The sequence below is a fragment of the Pinus tabuliformis genome, chromosome 2_2, assembly GCF_031772625.1.
Source record: "Pinus tabuliformis cultivar Carrire ecotype Pingquan chromosome 2_2, CPIR1, whole genome shotgun sequence".
NCBI classification, from domain to species: Eukaryota; Viridiplantae; Streptophyta; class Pinopsida; order Pinales; family Pinaceae; genus Pinus; species Pinus tabuliformis.
In genome coordinates this window covers 741,182,407-741,208,229 of record NC_142300.1, presented here as the reverse complement: position 1 = coordinate 741,208,229, position 25,823 = coordinate 741,182,407, and the positions used below count along the sequence as shown (strand labels likewise).

The 25,823-nt window shown below is 33.2% G+C and overlaps 1 protein-coding gene across 1 annotated transcript; it reads right to left on the bottom strand.

Moving 5' to 3' along the window:
- Window positions 1-10,500: 10,500 nt before the first annotated feature.
- LOC149194795 (serine carboxypeptidase-like 40) lies at window positions 10,501-17,305 on the bottom strand. Its single transcript, XM_089407799.1, has 10 exons — window positions 16,921-17,305; window positions 16,567-16,674; window positions 14,288-14,383; window positions 14,101-14,193; window positions 13,845-13,930; window positions 13,417-13,656; window positions 12,139-12,269; window positions 11,949-12,038; window positions 10,730-10,835; window positions 10,501-10,641 (listed from the first exon to the last, which is right to left on the bottom strand). Exons 1-10 carry the CDS (start codon window positions 17,303-17,305, stop codon window positions 10,501-10,503), a joined length of 1,476 nt encoding a protein of 491 aa, XP_089263925.1.
- Between the last annotated feature and the right edge of the window lie 8,518 nt (window positions 17,306-25,823).

The following is a 25,823-nucleotide window of genomic DNA, read 5'->3' as shown; positions in this document are numbered from 1 at the left end:
CTCCTATACCAATAGGTTTTCATTTCTCATGATTGACAGTGGAAGTGCCAAAAATTTTCACCTTCCATGCTACTAAGGTTCCATTTTTGTGAAGGCAAGCAGACAGTTAAAAAATGTAAAGAGGGTATGCCTTAAAAGAATAATCAAAAGGCAAGAAAATGAATTGGTCAAAGAAAAAATAAAAGAAATGAACCCCAAATAAAGACCATGAAAGTGGCTAGTCAAAATGCCACTGCCACTTCGATGGGTGGCCCAACAGCTCAAGCTGGGCCTCACCATGTTTTAAATTGCATGTTGTAGACTAGAAAGGAAGTACCTGCTGAAACAGTTTAAGCTTGACAAATGACTAGGTGGATAGAGAAAGGAAGGAGCCCAACTACTTAATCTAGGCCCTTGGAAGTCATAAGGGTAGACTTAGATAGGAGGGCAGCAAAAAGAAAAGAGAATTATCAGGGTTTGCAAGGCTAAGTGCACCCATCCAAAGGAAGAAAGAATGTTAGGCATATTAGGCAGGGTAGGCAGTGGAAGGTTGCAGAATACAAGATCTAAGCATATTACATGAGGAAAATCACATATGATGTCACCAGCAGGAGAAAGGCAAGAGCAATGGCCTATTTGGAAAACTACTAAACCATCACTAACCTCCCTCATCCCCTTCAAAAGTTTCTTACTGATATCCCTTTGAGCACTGCAGGATCTGCCTGATCAATCCTCCTTACATTTCTCATTTAAAAATTTCATGTCAGAAGTGACTTCTGTTTTTTGAAAAGAAGCCATACTTCTTGTGTAAAATCTTTCTTCATTCCCATCTGCTTTTAAAACTAAGTTTACTCATTAAACTTAGCTCTTTAACCCTCTCTCATATCCCCAATTCGTATTAATTTCTAATTTTATTATATAAATCCCTAAGTGCTACCCCTCCCCCTACTATTATAGCATTATATGCAAAAAGCCCAAAAAATGTATAAATATCCCCCCCTTTTAGCATTATAGCTAAATAGCACTTCTATGGGAGACATTAGTCCACCAGGGACTATAGTCAACCCTTGCTTTGGGATTACTCTAACCTCTGGTTAGATTAATAACCTACACTAAACCCTCATTTACCCTTTTTCCGAAAAAATCCATGAAAAACCCTTTCCCCCCATTCAAACCTAAGGTTAACTGTTTGATTAACCCCGACACATTAATCCATACATATTTCAAAACCCATGAAAATCCCCGTAACCAAAGTTCTAAACCCAATTTTTTTTTTTGATTATTGTATTAGTTGACGGGTCCCCACCCAAAGTTGCATGCTGGGTCGGGGCGCCCGCCAGCCCTCGATCTCCTGCTACCCCCAATCCAACGGTGGGCGGTCATTTTCAGATTTGTACCTGCCGCGCTTTAGCGTCCGGGGAGTGGGTAGTTTTGCTCCCATACGCTGGACGCGTGGCGGCCATCGGAGGTGTTTGGAGCCCCCCTCCCCTATACCGCCTTCCTCCAATGGCGGTGCGGGGAAACCACATACCGCCCTCCCTCAACCCGCCTCCCCTGTCACGTCACCCCCGCATCATCATGACGTCACACCCTCGGCCCCCTCTACCGCGCCTCGTCGCCTTCCACATCACCTCGTCGCCCCCACATCCCGCCACCGTGTCCTGCCATGCTGGCCTCCAGCTCAGCACCCACGTCACCATCCGTACCCGGGCCCGCCATGACGTCATGCTGACGTCATCGGCGGAAAGCGCCAAAAACCCATATTTTCCAAATTTGTCGTTATAAACGCGCATTCGAGCCGTTTTATGTCATTTTTATTCGAAAAGAGACAGAGCTGTTGTTTTTCGTTCGCTCCAAAAATCGCCTCTACGCTGCAAATTCAAAGCTTGGGACGCCATCATTTGCCAATTTAGCTGCATTTCTCATCCATTGTTCAACCCGGCAGCTCTCAGCGCTATTGGTTCAGGTATTTGCCGAAATTCACCTGTTTTACCCGTGTTCATGCCATTTCTCTGCAATATTGTCCACTAAATACCTGGTAAATCCTAAATTAAAGATTGTCATTTAGTTAATGCTGGACCAAAACAACCTACATTGCCCCCTGCTCCTAAATTCACTGTTGAGAAATCATTTGCGGCCTTAATTTACAATTTATCCTCCAAACTGCCTGGCATTGTTCCCTTTTGTCGAGTATATGCTTCGACAACCGCATTTTACCAACTTTTAGTCCTGCCCTCTCTCTGCAATTCATCCTCATTATTCACAATCCTTGTGAATTTACCAGAGCAGAGCAGAGGCAAGCCTGCTTAATCTGCCTACTCCTCTTTTAAAGACTTATCTGGCATCATCTGCATTCAGTCTGCCACCTGACCTTTAAGAAGCCTTACAAGCTATTGCATTCACTTTGTTACATCCAGAAACTGCATTGCAAAAATAACACTTGAGGACTATACAATGGCTGCACCAGCACCCACAGCTCTCAGTGTTGCCCCCATGAATCCACCAAACAAAGAGCTTGAGGCCCTGCCTCTTGCTGACAGAGATTATCTCATCCAAGACTTTGTGGGTGACAGGAACCATTTGCAGACCTTCCGGGAATTGAGGGATAACTATTTGAACAACAAGGACGCATATGGGATATGGGAATCCAATCTGCCTTATTACTTTCTCCCATCTGTTAACATTTTTCCAGAAATTATCCGCTTATGTGCTGAGAATTATGATCCAAATCACAGAGCTGTCAAGTCTCCATCTGGGAGCATACTCTTCCACATCAATGCTGAGTCCATCAACCGGATGCTCAACTTCAAACAAACTCAGCTACTGTATCCCTTCTCCATGAACTATCTGCTGGATACAGGGGCCAAGCTTTCCACTGATGACATTTAGAAGATCACCAAGACATTTATGAGAGCTGACCGCCAGCCCACAGGGCCACCTCCCTTCTTGTATGTCCATTTTACTGATGTAGGCAAACTTCTGCTTGACATGATTTCTTATGTATTGGGCTATAAAACCAGTGATTATGTTGATGAGACAGTGCCGGTGTTATTAGCTGCTTACAGCCCAGGCCAACCTCATGCCTACAAGTATAACTTTGTTAAATTCATAGCCAACAAGATACATGACCAGCTTTTCAAAGTGGACAGGGAGGGCATATTCAAATATTCATCATACATCTACCATTTTTTCATCTATTATCAATTTGAGGCCTTTCGATGCCCTATCAAGAAGCTGGATTCTAGAGGAGAAAGAAGGTCTGTCATCTTCTGGACATTAGTTTTTAACCAAGTCCAAGATTTACCATATTCATACTGTGAATTTATTGATCGATTTGTCTACCCAGTCTCTTGCTTATTAATGAGGTCCCCTCCTCCCAGAGTGTCATTTGAAATCCAGAAAACTCTGCAGCTGTCCAAAAATTATAAAATAGGTGATTGGTACCTATACCAAGATCATACAGTCATCAGAATTTATGGTTGTGAGCTTTGTCCATACAGGCTCCCAAAATATGTACCAATGAGACTGTTTGCATTGGAGTACTATAGGCAGCTTATTCACTCTGACCTCACCCACTTTCATAGTGCTAAGAAGAAAGCCCACCTCAAGTTTAAACACCACCTGGGCCCCTTTATCATGAACAAAAAAGAGGGATGGCAAGAGGCTAAGAAAATCCTCAAAGACAAATACAAGCTATCAAAAAGCTTCCGGTGGGTCCCTTATGACCCTGAAGGCTTCATCTGTGCTAGAAGGGTCAAGTACAGGCTGCTAGGCTATGAGCACTGTAAATTTCCACATATTGAGCAGTATGCCAATCAGCAAGAATGGTTGCAAGATACTTTAATTGAGAAACTAACTGAAGAAGAAATAATGCAAAAAAATGTCAAGGATTTGGAAAAAACTCTTGACTTGGATTCTGTGTAGCAGGTAGTCTTCAAGCAACCGCATCCCATGGGAGAAGGAACTTCAACAACAACAACTACACCAGCCACCCAGGCGCCATCTACAGCGGCATCAGGCACAGATAAGGGTAAAGGAATAATGGGTGCTGAAGAAGAGATAGTAAAAGAAAAGCCTGCCTCCTCAATTGGGCAGCAACAAGAGCAAACACCTCCACCACAAACAGAACCACCAACAACACCTATATTGCAGACCCCTGCACATGAGGAGAGGGGCAAGAAGAGGGACAGAGAAGAGTCCACTCCTGCTAGTGGATCCTCCCAGCAACCTGAGGCCAAGAGGCAAAAGGTTGACTCCCTATTCATAGAAGAAATAAGTGAAGAAGTCCTTGAGAGCCCAAGGAAAGAATGGGAAGACAGTCAACAAACGGCCACAAGCTCTTTTCAGCAAGAGCAAGGATTACAGCTTGGCATGGAGGTGTCCTCCTCCACTCAGCACAACAAGAAGCCTTCAAGCACCAAGGCTTCCTTCAAAGAAATAAAAGCACAAAATGAGTTGTTGAGAATAGAAGTATACAAACAATTCCTCAAAGCAACACCAACTAAGCAAGAGAGGCTGATGTCAGTGTATGATATACAAGAGGAGAAGATGATCCTCAATCACTTCAAACCCAAGGTGTCGCAGCCTAAATCAGCTGTAGATTTTGTAAGAACAAGGGTGGAAGTCATGGCAAAGGACATTCACCCCATGGACCAGATAGAGCTGCACAAAAAAACGGGGGAAATGGTCTATGCCACCTTGGTAGACAGGGCCACAATGGCCTATGAATTGAAAGAATCACTGAAGAATACCAACATTCAGTTGGATTTCGAGAGAATGTCCTCCATGGCCAAGGACAACAGGATTAAATCACTAGAGGACATCATCATAGACCTAGGACATGATCCTAAGGACCCAAAGGGTGTGAGGGCCCTCATGAAGAAGAAGGAAGATGATCTTACTGCATTAAAGAAAAGGCTGAAACTGCTTCCCACTGAGCACCCCCAAACAGCAGAGTTGCAAAAGGAAAAGGAAGCTGATGAGAAACTTGATATAATAATGCAACTCAATCAAAAGGTTATTGATTTGGAGAAGGAGCTAGAAGCGGCACTGCAGGACAAACAGGGAGAATCCACATCCCAACCTCCTCCAACTACCTCAACCACTGCCACCACTACAGAAGCAGTAGTAGCCCCTGCAGCAGTAGCCCCTGCAACTACTACAACAACAACAGAAGCAGCAGCAACAACAACAGCTCCTGAGTCCAGCTTGAACATAGATGATTTGACAAAGGCTATCAAAGAGCTGGAACTTCAGGCAACCGAGATCAAGGAGGCCAAGGAAAAAGATACCGCGCCAATAGTACTATGGTGGACGATTACTCAAATGAGAGAAATTTTGGCAAGGTCCCCCTTCATTGCGAGTAGTTTCGTTAAAATCTGATTATTTTGGTGAGGCCTTCCCCTGATTGCAAGCGATTTGGATCAATCCGATTAATTTGGCAACGGTCTTTCCTTCCAGAAGATATTTGAACGGTTGAAATTCCGGTACTTCATGCCCCACCCTTCTAACGGTGGCAAATGTCAAACCCTTGTAAATCACAGTGTGTCCACCGAACTGCTCCATTACCGGGAATACAGATCAAATCAATATTACGGATTTTTTTACCTCATCGCCATTAACCCACGGGTACGATGGAGTCTGAATTGGAAGCTTTAGCTAATTGATGGAGAGTTGTGTAGAGGTCACAGGAACCCTGGAATCCTTGTCACCGCTGAAAATACGAAACAAAAATTCGCCGTTAATGAAATACTGGTATGATCAATCACAGTAATATACTGGTATGATCACTCACAATACTGCATGCTCGCTTAGAAATTCAATACCGTACTGAATCATTACTTTAAAATTGATTATGTTGTTAGGTTAATCCTTTTTTAATTCAAATTTTTATATTTTTTCGTCCTAATTAAAGGTTATGCACATTATTGCTTTTAAAAGAGTTCTCCAACCTAACATAAAAAGATGCTGACTTGTTAGGCAAGGTAAATATTTTGATTGAAATAAAAAATTAATTAAATTAAAAATTAAATTAAATTAAGAATTAGAATAAAAATAAAATAATCAATTTTTTTTTTTGGTTAGATGCCTTCACAATGTATGGTTTAGCTTTAAGTTGATTTCTTCTTGGTATTTTAAGTTATGCTTCACATTGGAGCTCCATTCTACAAATTTGGACTTAGCCTTTTTATTTGAAAACATGTATGGTTGCCATCTTTCCTTTTTTATGTATTTTACTTATTATTTAAAGTTTATGTGTCTTTTTTATGTCCTCGGTAATGAAATGCACTAGCTCTACCTCATTTTCTATCCTAATAAATGGATCAACTTATCAATTCCTCCATGCAAAAAAACGAATCGGGCAAGGATGTACTCTTTCACCTCTTCTTCTCCTTTTGGTTGTGGAATGTCTCATCATATTGATGAAAAATATATTTGTAAGACATTTCATAATAGGTATTCATATAATCCCTTCAAAAAATTTTAGACACTTGCTTTTTGTTGATGATGTCATCATCTTCCGTAAAGGAAATATCTAGAATATTACATGTCTAGTATAAATGCTTAAGGTATTTTGTGCTACAACATGAATGCATATCAATAGGGAGGAATCAACATATTATTCTTGGGGCCTCTCCCTGAATGAACTCCTTGAGATATAAAACCTCTTAAGTATTCAATCTAGTAATTTGGAAAATGGGTTCAAATATTTTGGATTCCCTCTCAAATCAAACAATTATAAAAAATGGGACTAGTTAAGGCTCTTGACAAAATATTATAAAGGAATCATTTTATGGTGCCTTAGGTGGATTTATAAAGTTAGTATATTAGTTATTTTGAAAACAGTAATTGAATACATACCTATCCTCTGGGAAATATTGGCTTGCATTCCCGAAGTATTCTAAGAAATTAAGTATATAGTGTCTACATTCTAATGAAATAGTAAGGAACACAATCATACTTTGGTGCTACCCTCATAGAAATCAAATTTTGTTCCAAAATAGTATGGAGGATGGAGATGAATGTAAATGTTTTTATTATCTAAGGAACTAGTAGCAAAGAGTGTTTTGATGCTTCTCCAAGATACAAGTTTGTGGGCCAAGTTGACAAAAGAAAAGTATCTTGAAGAGACCTCTACTATGGATTAGATCAGACTACCCACTAAATATTCCCGCAATGGATCGGTTTTCTTGAAAGAAATGACACCTTTTTCCCCCTTATTGGATAGGGTCTTAAAGGAAAAATCAAGGAAGGGTAATAGGTTCTCACTGGGAAAGATACATCGATTAGAAATTGGGATGTTCAGTGCTTCCCAATCACCTTATCCACCAGCTTGACAGAGATGGTTACCTTTTTCTCAAGAAAATGATTGGAAATGAAAATCTTATTTGGGGGGGGGGGGGGGGGGGGGGCGATTGAAAGACTTCATAGTCAAGATTTGAATTTAGAATGAAAGCAAGCAGATGTATGGAGAAATTATACCGAATCTCATATAAATTCCTTTAACATGCTTTCAGCAAAAACAAACTCCCTCATATGGGTTGTGGAACGATTTGGAAAATCTTCTCTAAGAGTTAGATATTTACTTCTAACAATTGAAATTCAACAGTCGCCTCCTCCCTCGTGGGGGAAGAAACTCTTAAAGCTTAAATGTCCACCAAAGTCAAAACATTTTCTATTGTTGTTATTGAAAAATAAGGTCCTCACCTAGGATGATTTATAGGAAATGTCATTTAATGGGCCTGGAATTTGTTATTTTGTCACGAAGATTTGAAAATTGTTCATCATCTATTTGTATCACACTCTTTCACTTTAGAAGTGTCAGAGGAAATTCATTACCTTCAAGTACCTGGTACTCTTACATATCCCTTTCCACAGATGACAATCTAGAAAATGGGATAAAATAATATTCACACCTCAAACATTGTAAGGCCTTGTTTTTGGTATATTTCTTCTAGAACTATGTAGAATCATAAGATTATTCTACTAGTTTTCGGTTCAGGTATCTAGTTGGATAGGAATAGAGATATTTAAAAATAAACATAAAAACTCCATTAGCCATGAAATTTTCCATTCAAGTATCTACCATCATGGATGTTTTTTCCAAGCCTAGGCATAGGCAAGTAGCAATATATTCCCATACAACAGTCCCTATTGAATGCAACATACCCTAAGGATATTTTTATGATCCTTTAGAGGGATCTCCTGCAAAATGAAGAGTAGGGGAAATCCAATACCTTTACAATTGTGACTCCCTATCTTTATTAGAGTGGGTAGGAAACCATAAATAGTTATGCTAAGCCCTTAAGCTTAAAATTGCTACCTCAACTTGCTATTGAGCATGGGATTCACACATTCATATCTATGGAGATTTTCCTATTTTTATCAATTTGGTGAAGGACCTCCTCAAACATTAAAACTACTCCCAACATCATCCTTTTACAACATATTGTGCATTAGAGACACTTTTTCTCATATCACCTTTGATCATCTCTTCAGGGAAGAAAAATCATACAATAATTATTATCCAAAATGGGAATTAACATGAACATAGGAAGTTGAAAAATAAAAGAAAACAAAGACTTAGAATGTGTTCATGTCCTTGAATGGAACTAGATTAAATTTATTATTTTCCTTGCTCTTTGTGCTTAAATGTGTAAATATATGAATCTTCATACATAAATTTAAAGCATTTATTTAGGTATTTTTTGCTAGTGACATATGAGTGGTTGCTACTGTAATATGAGTCACAAGCTAATATATGAGTCATTTCTAGTGGCTTATGAGTCACAAACCAATATATACTTTGAGCTCCAACTTTGGGCTAATATACAAGGACATTAATGGTTTACTATGCTTGTAATTTTATGTAATTTTGTTTATATTAATAAAATTATTATTTTTTTCTATTTGGAATAAAAAATGAAAGCAATATGTGAGTCCTTTAGAATTCTGCACTGATTTATTAAGTGGCATATCTAAAACTAGCATAAATTCATCTTAGTTTTATAACTATCATGCATCTATATTGAAATATTTCTATTCATCCAAATTAATCAAAGAAAAAATTATACACCTCCATATTTCATACTCATTGTAATTGACATTTTTTTAACTTTATTATTATAATTTGTTATTTAAAATCTATTAAGGAAATATGGTTTAATACTTGAAATTGTAAAGAATGATTAAAAAGATAATCATTTCAATGGTTGCTCAAAGATTTAGAAATGTTATACTAATAAAAATCTTAAATAGGAAAAGTATGGAATGATATTCATCTAATCTATTTAAAAATGTTTAAAAGCTTTTATAATAAAAAAATTTAAAATGTGATTTATATAGTAGTTCAACAGTACATTATCACTTTATTGTTATGACTAGAACATTACTTTTAATTTAATTTAAGATACTAGTATGATGGGGATTTTAGAATAATCATTGTTATTATTAATGGATTTAAAAATATATTATTTATGAGAATTATTAAGAGTAATTAGTTATTTATCTAAGATATATGAAAATTGATTTATCTCCTATAGAAATGGTATTGTGATATTTTTTTTTTTTATGGTGTAAGAGTGTCATTCTTATTTAAAAAACTTGTTAGGGTTACAATAAAAAAGCCTTGAAACTAGTAAATTTATGTAATAATTTTATTAGTTACATTGTTAGTCTTATCTTTATATATTGTGATCCTTGTCTTCTAGCAATCTCTAGAAACAAAATCTCTAAATACCTCTATTATTCCTTGAATTAACTTAATGTACAACGATTTTTTTAATAAACTGTGATTTTTCTTACTTCATCTTTTGACGTCTTGAAAAAAATGTTTTAAGTTTACAATTTGATCTATGAATATTTTAATACTCTTTCAAAATTTCATTTTCAATAATAAAAATTACTTAAATGAAAACAATAACAAGTACAGGAGACGACTTCTCCTCCATTTAGCTAAACTAATGAGAATCTCAAAAACGAAGTCATATTCGAATGGACAAAAAAAATTATTCAACGAATTTGGACCACTAAAAAATCCCCGTCTCAATCTGTTGATAAGACTGGTTCAAAAAATCTCGGTCTCAATCAGCCAATTAATAAACGAGTCAATGAAAATTATCCACTTGAATAGCTAAATGAATGAAGCCAACCATTAAAAAAATATCTCTATCTCAATGGCGTAATCAGATCCGGCAGACCTGAAATTTTTTTATTATCCATCAACTCTGAAATGACATGTGCGTTGGCTAATATATTAAATTATGATTGAGATTTTCCTCAACGGTTAAATGTTTGCATTCATAGAATTGGCGCAGTAAATGGCTACGGCAGAAGATCCGGAATCCACTGATGGTACCGCGCCAATAGTACAATTGGAGGATAGCATTTACGCAAAGGAGAGAAAATTCGATCAAATCTATTTGTTTTGGCAAGGCCTCCCTTTATTGCAAGCAAGTTCGTTAAAATCTAACTATTTTGCCGAGGTCTTTCCCTTATTGCAAGCAATGTCGATCAATCCGATTAATTTGGCAAGGGTTTTCCATTCAGAAAATGTTTGAACAACGTTAACGCCCTGGACGGTTGATATTCCGGAACTTCATGCCCTGCTCCTCTAACGGTGGCAAATGTCAAACCCTTGTAAATCACAGTGTATCCGCCGACCTGCACCATTAATGGGAATGCAGATCAAATCAATATTATCATCAGGATTTTATCGGTAAAATCAATGTAGCTGACTTGATTTTTTTACCTCGTCGCCATTAACCCACGGGTACCATGGAGTCTGAATTGTAAGATTGAGCTCATCGATGGAGAGTTCTGTAGAGGTCACAGAAACCCTAGCATCTAGGTCACCGCTGAAAATACGAAACGAAAAATCGCCGTTAATGAAATTCTGGTATGATCACTAATAATACTGCATGCTCCCTTAAAAATCCGCAGTACTGAATAATTACGCGGTTAGGTTAATTTTTTTTATTCACGTTTTTATGTTTTTGGTAATGGTTTAATATTTTGATTTAATCAAATTACATAAAATTTTAAATTACAAATAAAATAAAGAAATACACAAGTTAAAAATAAAATAAAATGGAAGTAAAATAATTTTTTAATTTTTTGCTTACATATTTTCATAATTTATGGTTTAATTTTTAGTGTATATATACAAATAGTACTACTTTAGATCTAAATTCCAATTTCATTTTTTGATCTATTAAGGCTCGAGGAGATCAAATTTATTGAGGTGCAAACTTTTTTAAGAGTGAAAAGATATTTGATTATTTTCATGACTAAATAGATCTAAAATGCATCTTATAAATTCAGGAAATGAATAAATCTATTGAGATTCAAACTTTTTTGAAAGTAAAAAGATATATAATACCTCTATGAGCTTAGTAAATCCAAAATTATAGATGTATAATAAGTTTAGTAGATCCAGAATTATAGATATCCTATTATATGTGAGAAAATAATCTTTTTCTTACTTTGAATTTTTATATTATAATCATAAATAGAAAAATGTTAGCATATTATGATCATTTGGTCACATCAATAACTATTTACATTAACAGGATCATGGAATGTCCAATATTAACTATATTACATATTAAAATCTATACTTAATTTTTTTCACATTTAACTAATACAATTACAAAGTTATTATAAAAATTAAAAAAAATAAAAACAAAACAAAACAAAAAATTATATACATTAACTAAATAATAAAATATATAAAGTAAATGCAAATTATCATTCTTCATATTATTAACCAATAATAAATTATATAAATTAGATATAAATTATAAATTGTACACATTATTTGCATAAATTGGATACAAATGTACAGATTATTAACAAATAATACATGTAGTGTATCATCCACATTTGCTTACTGTGTTATTAATAAATTAACAATTGCAATTAAAATTCTCTTATATCATAAGAGAAAACAAAATTGTTTTATATCATACCTGAAAACAAGTATCCGCAACCCCCTTGCAATTAGTTGACGATAAATTGGTAAGACAGTTGAAACAGAATCCGCCCAAGGCAGAATATCACTGGTACGTAGTCACATGAAACTATGTTTCAGCAATAAAGTGATAAATTCAAGACGATTCGAAAATTAAATTAACTAGGTTTAAGTCCAAAGACTGATACCTGCACGAGGTCCAGCTATGAGGTATGTTTGTTACATTTGCATGTATGGCTTTCTGAACATCCGGGCTATTAAGATACGCGCTTATGCCGTAACCCCTGCAAGGATCATATCCAATTCCTGCTTCTTCTTGCTATTTACACATCAACCAGTCAGTCAGTCAATCTTGAGTGGAAAGGTTGCTGCATTACAAGAAATAAATAAATATAAGAGGCCATGTATCATTGTGTGTTTAATTTATGTAGATTCTATATTAGATTTCCAAACTATTATTTATAAAAAAAAAGTTTTTGAGCAGAAGTCTATTAAATTTTTAAATTTTTTTAACATTTGATATCCAAATAACTATGATCAGAATTGTGAATATCCAATTTGTTTTTTAGGGATAGGGTATTTTTTATTGTAAGTTTATTTATAATTTAGATTAATGTGTTTAGCATTAATCACATAATTAAGATTTGGTCTAGGTTTAGAATCAATTAATGTGGTTCATTTTTAAGTCAAGGTGGAAAAAATCATACAATTTTCATGAATAAATAGTAAGGATGCATCATTGTTTAGGGTCAGCTGATTAAAACTAGCCATTGAAAACTAGCAGTTTTCAACACTAGCCATTGAGTAGTTCTCAATGGCTAGTTTTCATCAGCTGACCCTCTACAGTGATGCATCCTTACTATTTATTCATGAAGATTGTATGATTTTTTCTACCTTGTCTTGACGATGAACCACATTAGTTGGTTCCAAATGTCAACCAAATCCTAAGAATGTGACACATTTATCTACATTATAAATCACGAAAGTCTCAAATCTAACTTTATCCATAATTATTAAAATTTCAAAATATTCTAAAATCGGTAATAAATCTGTAATAAGACAAAAATAACTAACATTCTCAATATCTAATTTTTGTAACATAATTCATATATTATATAATATTATATAATATAATTAATATATTATATAATCACTTCATTCATAATCACTGAAATTTCAAAATATTGCAGAATTTATAACAGAAATAACGATACCTAGAAATAGATGGGGTTTATTTTACTATATATCTACTTCGTTTATAATTACTAAATTTCAATATATATCTATTTCGTTTACAACTACTAAATTTCAAAATATTCTAGAAACTGCAATCTACATTAAAATGCGCTAGCCTTGTGAAACACTTTGTAATAGGATGAGAATAAGGTCATAGCTTCAATGTTGGTTTCTGATTGCCCTGGAACATATTTCGGATGTGTAAGAACGTTCTGTTAATTTTCCCTTACCCTTGCCTTTCTCGAAGCATTCACTATGCACCTGGGAGCATATATACCGTAAATATTGATATTTCCCATTTCCTTATACACTTGATCTTCCAAAAGTTGGCACACTGATTCATTGAATTTTGAATTGGTACAGTTGCTGATTACTTGCTCATAGTTTTGACTGGATATCAATGCATGACTCCGTGCGTACTGATATGTTCCGAGAAAATCTGTGTCACTATTCATTAGGCCATTCCCCACCTGCATAAATTGAACGTGCAAGCTTCAGATTGATTGTGTACATGAGTTTCCAAATATGATAATTTAGCACTATGGCATTCGATAGAGTTTGCAAGTCTTTACACAGGTCTTGAACAAAGATATTCGTATATTGAATTCTCTTTGTACAAAGAAATTTTCTGAAAATCACAAGTCTGAGCTGAACTCACCATTATTCCTCTGAAATTAATAAACGATGCGTGCGACAACTTTTTGTGCTGTAAAATTGTTGAAGCCAACTCTGGAATGTAATGTCCTAAAATCAATAGTTAACGTTAGCGCCTTCATGAAAATTTAATATATCAATCTAAACTAGTGCATTATTTTAAGGGTAACAATCGGCGATTGCGCTCATCACAGTTTTAATAATAACGATTCGAAACTCAAAATTTGTGCATCATAGATGGTTATTACAAACGACACTACCTGCATAACTTTCGCCTGCTATGTAAAACTTCCGGAATTTATACTGTGGAAACCTGTTGAACCAGTTTACCAGGAAAGCATACGAATCTTCGGCTGGAATAGAACAAAAACCCAGTTAAAAAGTTTAAATTTCGCGGCATCGCTAAAACGCGTATTATTTCTAGAAACCAAACAATTCGCAAGTTACCCGTTAGTTTATCGCCAGTTTTGTTATAGTCAGACGTGGTGTTTGAGTACGAGAATCCGACTCCTGCTGGGGACTCCAAAAACAATACGTTCGCCACTGTAACAGTTCAATATACATGAAATGAGTGAACAAACCTGTGGATGGTTAAGAGTTTTTATTGGTTTCCTAAGAGATTTTATTTCTTTCCTTTTATATTTTTCAAATATGTTATTTTCCAAATTGCTGTTTGCATGTGCATTTAAAAAATTAAGTGTACTTTTTTGTTTTAATATGTGTATATATACATATATACAATTTCCATTTTGACCAAAGTTGGAGACCTAGCTCTACGTTTCTCCCCAGAAAAAGAAGAACATGCAAAGGGAAACATCTCCCGAAGAAGATGTCTCTTCCAGGTGGGAAACTTACATACTAATAACTTATCATTCTTTACTAATTTTTACTTTTAATATTTTCAATTTATTATTTTAAATTGGTTTATTATTTTTGCTACGACTAATTATATCTTAAAATAGGAAAGTTCAATTAACATATTAATATTTTACTACTAAGATTTTGTTTATAGTTTATAAATTAATATATTTTATTATTAAATTTTATCTTATGTATTTTTAAAATATTTAAAAATCTGAAATTAAAATTATCTTTTTCTTTTTATCTTCATTATACAATAATAAATTTGCATAATCTAAATTGTTATGGTCTAATTTTATTATTTTTTTTTGTATTTTTTTGTTTTTTTGCTAGGTTTAGTTTAAGCTAGAGTGAGATCTTTATATTAGATGAGAGACTTTCATTTTCAACTTTTCTCTATAAAAATTAATGCTATGACCTAGTGAAAATTAAACCCTGAACAAACCAACTAATTTATAATTTTTAAAATAAAAACCTCCATACTAAAAAATTTAACTTCTCATTTCTTATAATTTTTTCCAAAATTTTAATATTTCACACCTTCTATAACATCTCTCAACTATTTTTTCCCATCCTGAATACATAGTGTACACTATGTAACAACCCAACATTATTAAAAAAATGTGAAGCCTTCACTTAATTTAAATAATAAAATGCTAGTTTAAAAAAATTAATATTAAAAACATGTGAAGTCTTCGCTAAATTTAAATAATAAAATCTTATTTTAAAAAAATTGATATATATATATATTTAAATATGCAATTGAAATAATAAAATATTATGTTTTAAAATTTTAATATATATTCCAATGTTAAATTTAAATTAAAGTAATATAAATTAATCCAATATAATATTTTAAAATAAACAATTAAATATAAATAAAATAATACTTTTTTCTTTGACTAATATGTATTTTCCATTGGAGTTCTCTATAATGCGATTTTTTGGAGATTCCGGGGAAGAAATTGAGGTTAAATCTTGATTTGTTGCAGTTAAAATGGTTTTTTAACTGCATATTTGGATTCAGCGTGGTGGAAAACCCCTGGGATGCTTTGATTGTGCAGAAACTAGCTATCAAACTTGAGATTCCAATAAATTGCTGCCGGGTTTTAACTGGAAAAACCCACCAGAAAAACTTCTAAAAAGTAGCATTATAGACAACTGAATTTTCCATTCATCACTCATATCACTCATAGATGGTCTAATAAATTTTATACTATTTAAAAATAACCAGTTGACTATAAATAAAATCGTCATCCTTTTCATTGCGTTTAATATAAGTTGACATCTGTCAGTCAATAGATGTTTTAATATATTTTAACTGATTGAATTAATATATTTTAACTCATATTAATGATAATTTGATTTTAATTTTATGATGAAGTGAAACTGATTTTAATATTAATATTTTCAAGAAGTGACATTAGTTTAGTGCATGAAACTTTTTATTTATACACTATGAAACTTATCTAATTATTCGATTGCTAGAATTTATTAAAATGTTTGAATTTGAAACTTTGAAACGATCTTAACTGAAACTCTAAAATGTTAGAATAATGTTCAGACTTTTCTCGATGTGAAATGTTAAATCTATGAAGAATGACACTGATCTAAGATATTAAAATTATTAAGGATGGAACTGAGATGGTAATATCCTAATTCAAATCCTCTCACTGTTAACCTAATCCATTTAAGCCCCGGATAACACTAGGCTGGAGCTATCTTAATTTAAATTCAGTAAGGGCCAACCTTCACCATTTTAAATGCGGGATGGAACTCTTATCCTAATCCATTAAAAATGCGAGCAAAAGAGATACGAGTAAATTCATATGCATACACATGATACAAAAGAGGGTAATACTGGCCTTTGTTCCATGCGTAGCGATTGTAGCTGAGAGTCTTTCTGAATGGGTTAAGGAAAAAAGGCCCTAGTTCCTGCAGTGCTCCAAGACCAAACGACGAACATCCAGGACCTGCAGGAACAATGAATATTTCTTCGTGAAAACAATGAAAATTTTAGAAAATCTAGTAATAAAACTTTTAGAAAAATATTTAGGTGAAAGATTTACATTAATTAGTTTAAAATATCTGGAATTTAAATATTTTAATAAAAATGTTTGTGATAGATTTATATTGATTAGTTCAAAATATCTAAAGCCAAAATATTTATATAGTAAATCTTAAAAACCTCCAGAAATACAAATATTCAAAATATTTACCGCCGTTAAGCCAGAGAACCAGCGGCTTCTTGATGGGATTTCGAATGGCCTCGGCGAAATAGTAGAAAAGCGATCTGCCTGCCTTCGCATCGACTGTGACATATCCAGAGTACTGTCGAAATGTGAAGCCGCCCGGCTGCCCGGGGAGGCCTTGTGGGAGATAATCGGCTTCCTGCGAGTGCCCTACTGTCAAATATTCTGAATCATTCTTGAAGCTGATCGTGGCTGTCGCAGACCCCCACTCTATAGTTTCTACTGAGTGGCTTCCGTATCTTGTCGCATTGAACCACAACCGCAGTTTGTCACCTTGAGAGATGAGCTGATGAGAGGGAGCAACTGCTGCTGCCAAAATTATTGACAGAAGCAAGCACTGCATTCTCTGCATGTTGACAACCAACCAAGGACAACCAACCAAAGAAGGAGACGCCCAAGTTCAATTCTCGATTAGGGTTATCAAGGACAGACTAATCTGAGGAGAGGAGAGGCCACATGCGGTAGTTATAGTTGCTCCTAACAGGTATCTTGGAAACAGGTGAGCATAAACCGGAGTTGGAAAAGGAGGGAATCGAAGTCAGAGTAGAATAGGATACGATGTTTGGAATCGAAACCAGTTGTTATTACAGCCAGTTTAAGAAAAGTTGTTAGATGATAATTCCGCAGAAGGCAGCGTTCCAACCTGGAGAAATTACGTTTACATTATGGTATTCACGTTATGAACCAACAAATAATTATTAACACAGCCTTGAATTCGATACTTTTCTTCACAGCCACAAAGTCTGGCGATGTTTACAAATTACGTTTACATTATGGTATTCACGTTATGAACCAACAAATAATTATTAACACAGCCTTGAATTCGATACTTTTCTTCACAGCCACAAAGTCTGGCGATGTTTACTAATTTACGGAATTGGAGGAGAGTGTGTTATATTTTATATTCCAAAGGCTGGTTTGAGATAGTTGAGAAATTTTCTCAATTTTTTTTCCTAACTTAGGAATAAGTTAGATGTGAGAAATTCTATGTATTAGAGTAAATTTTAAATGTAATGTGTGCTTACAGAATTGGAGGAGAGTGTATTGGAGTTAATGCTTACTTTTTATATGTGAGAAAATTTATATATTAGACTAATCTTATCTCCTATAATTGACATGTTGGTTTGAGATGGTTGAGAAATTCTCTCAATTTTTCTTTCTAAATTAAGAATAAATTATATAAAAAACTACAGATATTAAAATAAAATTTTAAATATAATAGCGGTATTAAACTCATAATTTTTATATAAAATATATTAATAATTTTAAACTCATAATTTTTATATAAAATATATTAATAATTTTAACCATTTTTAACTTGGTATCAAAATCTATCTAACCTAATTCCCTCATGGGATGGCCCAGGGCATAGGGAGACTGTAGTTTATCGCTGCGTATTTTGTAGTAATGTGTTGGGTTTGCGATGTGTGACGTCTGGAAGGATGAGAAACAGAGAGGCCAGTTGATCTTATTTCTTAGCTAGTCAGGTGCTCTGTCTGGAGCTTTAATTGTTGGAATTTCATTCGCTCGTATGATTTCCTGGTGGCGCTACAAAGAACCAAGATCTCATTCCCAGAATTGAACTTCGATAGGAGTCGAGTTTGGAATTTTACGCATAGTTGACAACTACGAAGAATGCATTCTCCATGCAATGCAATGTTGTTTTTTTATTAATTAACTTATGGCCTGCGTGTCGTTTATCTGTAAGAGTGTGTGTATTTTTATGTAGTAAATAACTATGTTTAATATTAATTTGGTATGTAATCTACAATGTGGAGGAGTTCAGTAAATTGTTTAATGGTATGAATATTTATTGAATTTTGATGATAAATATAGTGGTAGATGAATATTTATTGAATTTTAATGAAGAATTTGAATTTTTTAAACTATTGAATTTTGATGAGAATTTAGTGAAGAATTTGAACTTTTTAAATTTTTTTACATGGATGGTTGTCTAGATAGCAAGGTAGTTGGAGATGTTGGGAAGAATCCCTTATTCATTGAAGACATGAGAGTGGTCTTCTAATGAAGTTATGCTATGACTTTGTTTAGTAATTGATTTCGGGAGGTCTTTGATTGGGGAGTTTAGGAGTCGAACTCTGGAATCAACTACACCTTTATCAAGGTTATCAGGGAACTTAATGGAGTCTATATTGATAAGTTGTAAACCAGTTAAAGAATGAATGTGTATTTTGTTGTTTGTAGATGATTTCAATAAATTTATGTAATGTAAGCATTAAGAGGGAATGTTGGAGTTAATGCTTACATCCTATATTTGAGATGTTGGTTTCAAATGGTTGAGAAATTCTAGCAACCTCTCTTTACGAGTTAATAATAAGTTAGATCTAAGAACTCTATATATTAATGATTTCAACCATTTTTAATAGAGGGTGCATATATTTTTGGTGTGTAATGTGATTGGTAATATTTCTATGCTTGATTATAGATTTTGGGATATTTTGAAATATGATGAATAAGAGTAGATTTAATTGTTTAATTGTAATGTGAATGTTATCTATACATTCATCATTTTTATAGATTTTATGGATTTTGAAATCTTTTGAAAATATGATGAATGAAAATAAAGTTAATTGTTTTACTTTATTATTGTTTGTCAAATTTCCAAAATATTTTAAAATTTGCAATGAAATTAAATTTATTATAAATTATTAGTCAAATTAAATTCATCACAAAAAACTGAAACCTATGTATATTTTTGCATGGGCTTAGTCTAACTAATAGGCTAAATGGATTTTTGGTCAGAATCTCACAATACAATTTGTAGCCAGATTGGGATTCCTTATTGTTCAAAATATACTTTTGAATACATAAATAGAGTCAACACCTTAAAATGCCCCTATTATATTTACCATTTAAACAATTTAAAATTATGATTTCTAAAAATATATATCAAATTTTGGACGAAATTGAAAAATTGTCAAAAAAAAAAAAAAAAAAAATTTCATCGACACTACACCTTTTTCAAAAAATTATAAAAAATTTCAATAAAAATCAAAACATTCAAATTTAGATTGAGATTGTTACATATGTCAAGGATATCCCTGAATTATGTGGACAACGGTTAATTCTATGGACAATAATGAGTTCAAATAATTACCCTAATTGCTAGCTATAAGATTCCAAAATATTCTTAGTCTAGAATTAAAAAAAATAAACTTTCTTTGACCAACCTTGGGTTATCGGCATTTCGTTCGAGCTCGGTGGAATTTGTTCTCCTAGGGATCAGAATCAGTAGAAATAGGGAACGAAGTAACTAGAAAGATTTGTGATTATTTTAAACTTTTCAAATTTATCTTTCTATCAGGATCATCTAGAAAGTGAGTAAGTATTCTACGATTTTGGGCCCTTCACTAAAAAAAGAGAATAAACTGACGTAGATGCCATGGGTACGATAATAAATTAGGGTTTTTTATTAGAAAAAAAAGAGGAGAAAGAAAGGAATTTTCAATTCCTTTCAAAAAGATTTGATATAAATACTCCGCTTCTTCCCTCATACCGCTCTCTATCTCCCATGAAGGAGCCGAATGACATTAAATTCTCATGTTCGGTTCTGAATTAGAGACATCGAATAATAAATGTCGACTATAACCCCTAGCCTTCCAAGCTAACGATGCGGGTTCGATTCCCGCTACCCGCTAACAGATATCTACCTATTCTATATCTATCTAGATAGATATAGAATAGGTAGATATAAAGTGATTAAGTATATAACATAATTTCACGATTCACTCGAAATAAATTAATGTGAAATAGATTCCATTCTTTTCCTATCCTATAACCTCAGTGTGAATAAAAAGGTAGATCGGGACAATGTATGCCAAAGGGAATTCAAATAAAAAAAAAAGGGAAGAGAAAAAAAGAGCGTCCATCGTCTAATGGATAGGACAGAGGTCTTCTAATTGTTTTGGAGTTGTGTTTAGTGCGATTTTTTGGACTTTCTGATGCAGGAATACTACACAAAAATTTAAGATGAAATCTTGATTTGTTTTACTTAAATTGATTTTTTTACTGTATATATGGATTTAGCATCCTTCGGAACTTCTAAAGAGAATTACCCATCAAAGTTGTGATTTCAATAAATCTTTGCTAGATTTTACAGAAATTATACCAAAAAATCCAAAAAAAACTTCTAAAAGATCACACTAAAAACAACTCAAATTACTTCAATAATATTCAACAATAACCATTATTCTTTAAAGATTTTTTCTCTCAACTTTTGAAAAAAAACCAGACGGATGCTAATAAAAAATTTGAGTTTTCCGCTCTTTCCAAAAAGAAATTACTTCAGAGAAAAGTATTTTCGTAAGGTCGGACAATGACCATTATGCTCCAGAAATCCCCTTCGATTCTTTTTTAAAACGTTTTTTTAATTCATATGCATATGTAATGGGAGAGCTATAATAATTATTATTTCTTTTATAGTGGGAAAATTTATAATAATTTAGTTGTCAAATAAAAAATAAGGATATATTTTTTAAGTAGGAAAATTTATAATAACTCGGTCATAAAAGCAAGAGTAAATATAACTATTTATAGTTGTTAACCACGAATGCAAGTTGACTCATTATCATTATTCAAGAAAAAATACACGCGTGAATTAACTAGCTAGTGATTAGTAAAGAGTAGACCTGTAATAACTATTATTACAGAAGACATTTTCAAAAAAATACTAATAGAAATATTATTATTAAAAAAAATTATAATTATTAAAAATATATTACAATTTTTAAAATAAAAATGTTTTTTTAAGACTAATTCTATGGATAGTAGTGAGTTCAAATAATTACCTTAATGGTTGTCTATAGGATTCCAAAATAGTTTCAGTCTAAAATTAAAATAAATTCAATATTCTTTGACCAAATAAGGTAAATTATTTGGGAGTTGTGTTTAGTGGGATTTTTTGGACTTTACGATGTAGGAATATTATGCAAAATGTTTAGATGAAAATTTGATTTTTTTTATTTAGACTGGGTTTGTGACTATTTATATGGATTCAGCGCCGTCAAAAACTTCTAGGGAACTTAGATTGTGCAGGAGTTACCCATCAAACTCGTGATTTTAATAAATCACTACCAAATTTTAGAAAAATTATTTTAAAAAACTACCAACAAAAACTTTTAAAAAAATCATAAGCCAATTCAAATTATTTCAATAAAGTTAAACAATATCTATTATTCCTTGAGAAATATTTGGGTTTTTTGTTCTCTTAACTTCAATAAAGTTAAACAATATCTATTATTCCTTGAGAAATATTTGGGTTTTTTGTTCTCTTAACTTTTGGAAAAAACCCTGCTCGATGCTTTGTTTCCAAAAGTTTTTGTATTACGGTAATAAAAAAATTCGAGTTTCGCTATCTTTCCCAACAAAAGTACCCCACACAAAAGTATTTTCGTGGGTCCGCACAATGACCATTATGCCCCCCTAAATCCCGCTCTTTTCAAAGTGTTTTTTTATTCATATGTAAATGTAATTGGAAAGATAATAATTTTTTTAATAGGTGGAAAAATTTATAATAATTTAGTTATCAAATCAGAAATAAGGATATTTTTTTGTAAGTGGGAAAATTTATAATAATATTGTTGTAAAAGTAAGAGTAAGGACAACAATCTATAATTGTTAACTGCAAATATAAGCTCACTCATCATCATTATTAAAAAAGAACCACACAACTTAATCCCTAATAACTATTATAGAAGACATTTTAATATATATATATATATATATAATTGATTTTTTATAATTATTAAAAATATATTACAATTTTTTAAATAAAAATGTTTTTTTAAGGACTAATTCTCATCAATTGCTTTGTGAAACACACATTGGAGGAAAGATTACTCTTGGGATAATCTATTAAATGAGGTGTTCAAAGAAAAATGGTCAAATACATCAAGTAGAGGAAGAAGCATCTCATAAGCTGTCTTTAGCCTCGTGGACTTTGGATAATCTATTTAGCGAGGAGTTTGTCAAAAACATGAAAACATTTATTGTGAAGATTGGGAGACAAAAACCTAAATACATCAAACAAATGAAGAAGAAATTTGTCTCATAATAATTTATTTCTTACTTTTATATTAAATTAACATAAATTAATAATTTTTTATAACATTTTCCAAGATTAAAAGTGTTGAATGAGACACCAGAAATCACCGTAATGTAATGTAAAATTATTTGAATGAATTAAATGATAGAGAATCATTCAAACATTCGAACCAACTAAACAATATTTTTTTAATATAAACCATTATAAAAAAAATGGGGGAGAAAACGGTAAATTTTGAATTTCCAACCAATTGTTCGTAAGTTTTGGACGAGTTACCAAAAACCACTTCCAACCCCTTTTTTCAAGATTAGTAAGTTTTAGATGAGATAAAAAAACCCACCCTAATGTGCGTACATATTTTAATGGCCTAAATGTCCGAGGTTAATTCATTCCTCTTAACAAAACAATATTATTTTTTTAAATTAATTGTAATAAAAATTGAGAAGAAATATAATTTAAAAAGGGCTTATTATAAGTATATGCATAGTTTATTAAAATTATTTATAAAATGGTTGAAAATAATTAAATTAATTTATAAATATATATTTGATTTATGAAAATTTAAAAAAAAAAATCATATTTTTACATTAATAATAATATATTAAAATTTTGAAAGAAATTTATGACGATGATGTTGGTTGTGTTGGTTAACGTGTGCTGAGATCAAACATTGGTTTATCGGACCTAAAAAAACAAATTATTTATTTTGATTTAAGATGTTATTCCTAAGCTCAAAAATCTTGGAGAGAAGCCTCTCGAGCTCACTATAATTTTGACATTGTAAAAGGCTAGGAAGGTCAGTATTGTAACAAAGATTGTGAAATTGAGATCTAATGCAGTTGTACGTGGGGCACACTAAGAGGAGGTGGTTTTCATCCTCGATGTTCCTATTCTCACGTATATGGTAGATCCTTTCCATCCATGGTGTTTTAGGAGCTGCCCAATGACCTGTTTCACTATGGAGCTCATGAGAATTCATTCTAAGCTTTGCTATATTAATTTTCTTCTCCGAGCTAGTTAAAATAGAGAGATACTTTTGATCTTCTAGGGTGGGGTTGATGACCTTCTTATAATAAATTAATTTTCTTTCAGCTGCTAAATCTTTCTCACATCACATTCTTTCCTTGAACTTATATTTAATGTTATTAATGTTTTGCAAAGCATCATTCTCTTTGATCTCCCAATAGTTTAACCAGGCCCTTGTGTCTTTATGCCATCCCCAATTGAGCCTTAGGTGGTTTTGGCTGGAATTTAAAGCTAGTTTAGGAAGTCTATGATCATCTATGTTATTGAGTTTGTGCTTGTACAACAAAAACCTAATCATAGCTAGGCTCTCAATAGGGGAAAGACCTTCTTCTACAAGGAGAATAGGATAGGGTGTATTACTTTTAATTTTCAGGTAGAGATGCTGCAATCCCAAACCTCACAGCCATATAAGATAACAGGAGTGACTAAAGTTTCAGAGAGGAACTTCTTTTTATCCCACATTACAAGGTTTGTTGTTTTAAAATTATTTTCAAGACCAAAATAAGCTTTCCACCCCCCATTAATCATTTTCTCAATGTTATGGTTCCAGTTGAGCTTGTGATGAATATCAATTCTTAGGTACTTGTAAGAATACACTTCCTCCAAGTTATTATTGTCATACATAAAATTAGTGTGAGTGCCCTTCTTGGATTTGATAATCATAACTTTTTTTCTGTCAGCGTTAACAGTCATATCCATGGTAGAGCAGAAATCCTTAAGAAGCCTGACTTGCTTATCAAGATTAGATGGGCACCTTTTGAAAATAACAATATCGTCAACATAGAGAAGAAGGATGATGACTATCCTAGCTAAGATCATGCCATCACATCATGCTTCCTCTAAATAGCCTTCGAGCTTATCGATGTAAATGCCAAATAGGGTAGGGGAGACAGGGCAACCTTGTTTAACTCCAATGTTATACTTAATATCTTTTGCCACCCCTCATTCCTCTTTAGCTTGGCAGTTACATTCTCGCATAACCTTATAGTGGCAGCTCTCAACTCGAGAGGGACCTTTAGCTCTTCTAATCTATTCCAAAGGTTGTATCTAGGAACCATATAGAAAGCCTTTCTAATGTCCACAAAGCAACAAAATAAATTGGATTTATCATTACGACATTCCTCTACAATGATCCTAAGCGTAACGAGGTGGTCTGTTTTTGAGTGATGCCTTCTGAAGCCTACTTCGCCTTTAGCCTGCTTATCTTCACTTTCAAGCCATATGCTTAACTTCTTTTCCAAAATACTACCATATAACTTGGCTAAGAGAGGGTTGATCATAATTGTCCGATAATTAGAGGGGTTATTTGTATCCCCACTTTTAAAAATATGGATAATGAGCCTCTCAGTCCGAGGTTTAGGGAACCCTTACCTGACTGCTTGATTGAAAAGCTTGTGGATGTGGGGGATGAGGATAGGACCTCCAATTTTTAATATTTCCGCCTGGTAACCTTCAATGTCCTTAACTTTCCCATTAGTCAGGCGATTAACCCCAAACTTAATGTCTTCTAAAGAGAAAACTTCTTTCGTTGTGAGCATGGTTTCCAAAATATCCATGAAATTTATAGATTCATAGAGCTTTTTAAGATAGAAATTCCAATCGTGAAGAGCAATTTTATTATTATCTTTAGTCTTCCTAGTCAGAATCTGTCTCCAAAAATTCTTAGGAGCTGCCTTAGAGAGGTGTAAGAGATTCTCCTATCTTTGATGAATGTACTGCCTCTTTTTCCTTTTAGTTAGGGCTTTGTACATTTTTATCTTGTCCATTTTAAGAGATTCAT

Coding starts and splice junctions, on each gene's coding strand:
- LOC149194795 (XM_089407799.1), bottom strand. CDS start 17,305: ATGCAGAGAATGCAGTGCTTGCTTCTGTCAATAATTTTGGCAGCAGCA. Junction 12,270..13,416: donor ATGCTTCGAGAAAGGCAAGG/GTAAGGGAAAAT, acceptor ATGTGTAAATAG/CAAGAAGAAGCAGGAATTGG. Junction 10,836..11,948: donor TTGCGGATACTTGTTTTCAG/GTATGATATAAA, acceptor TCGTATTTTCAG/CGGTGACCTAGATGCTAGGG.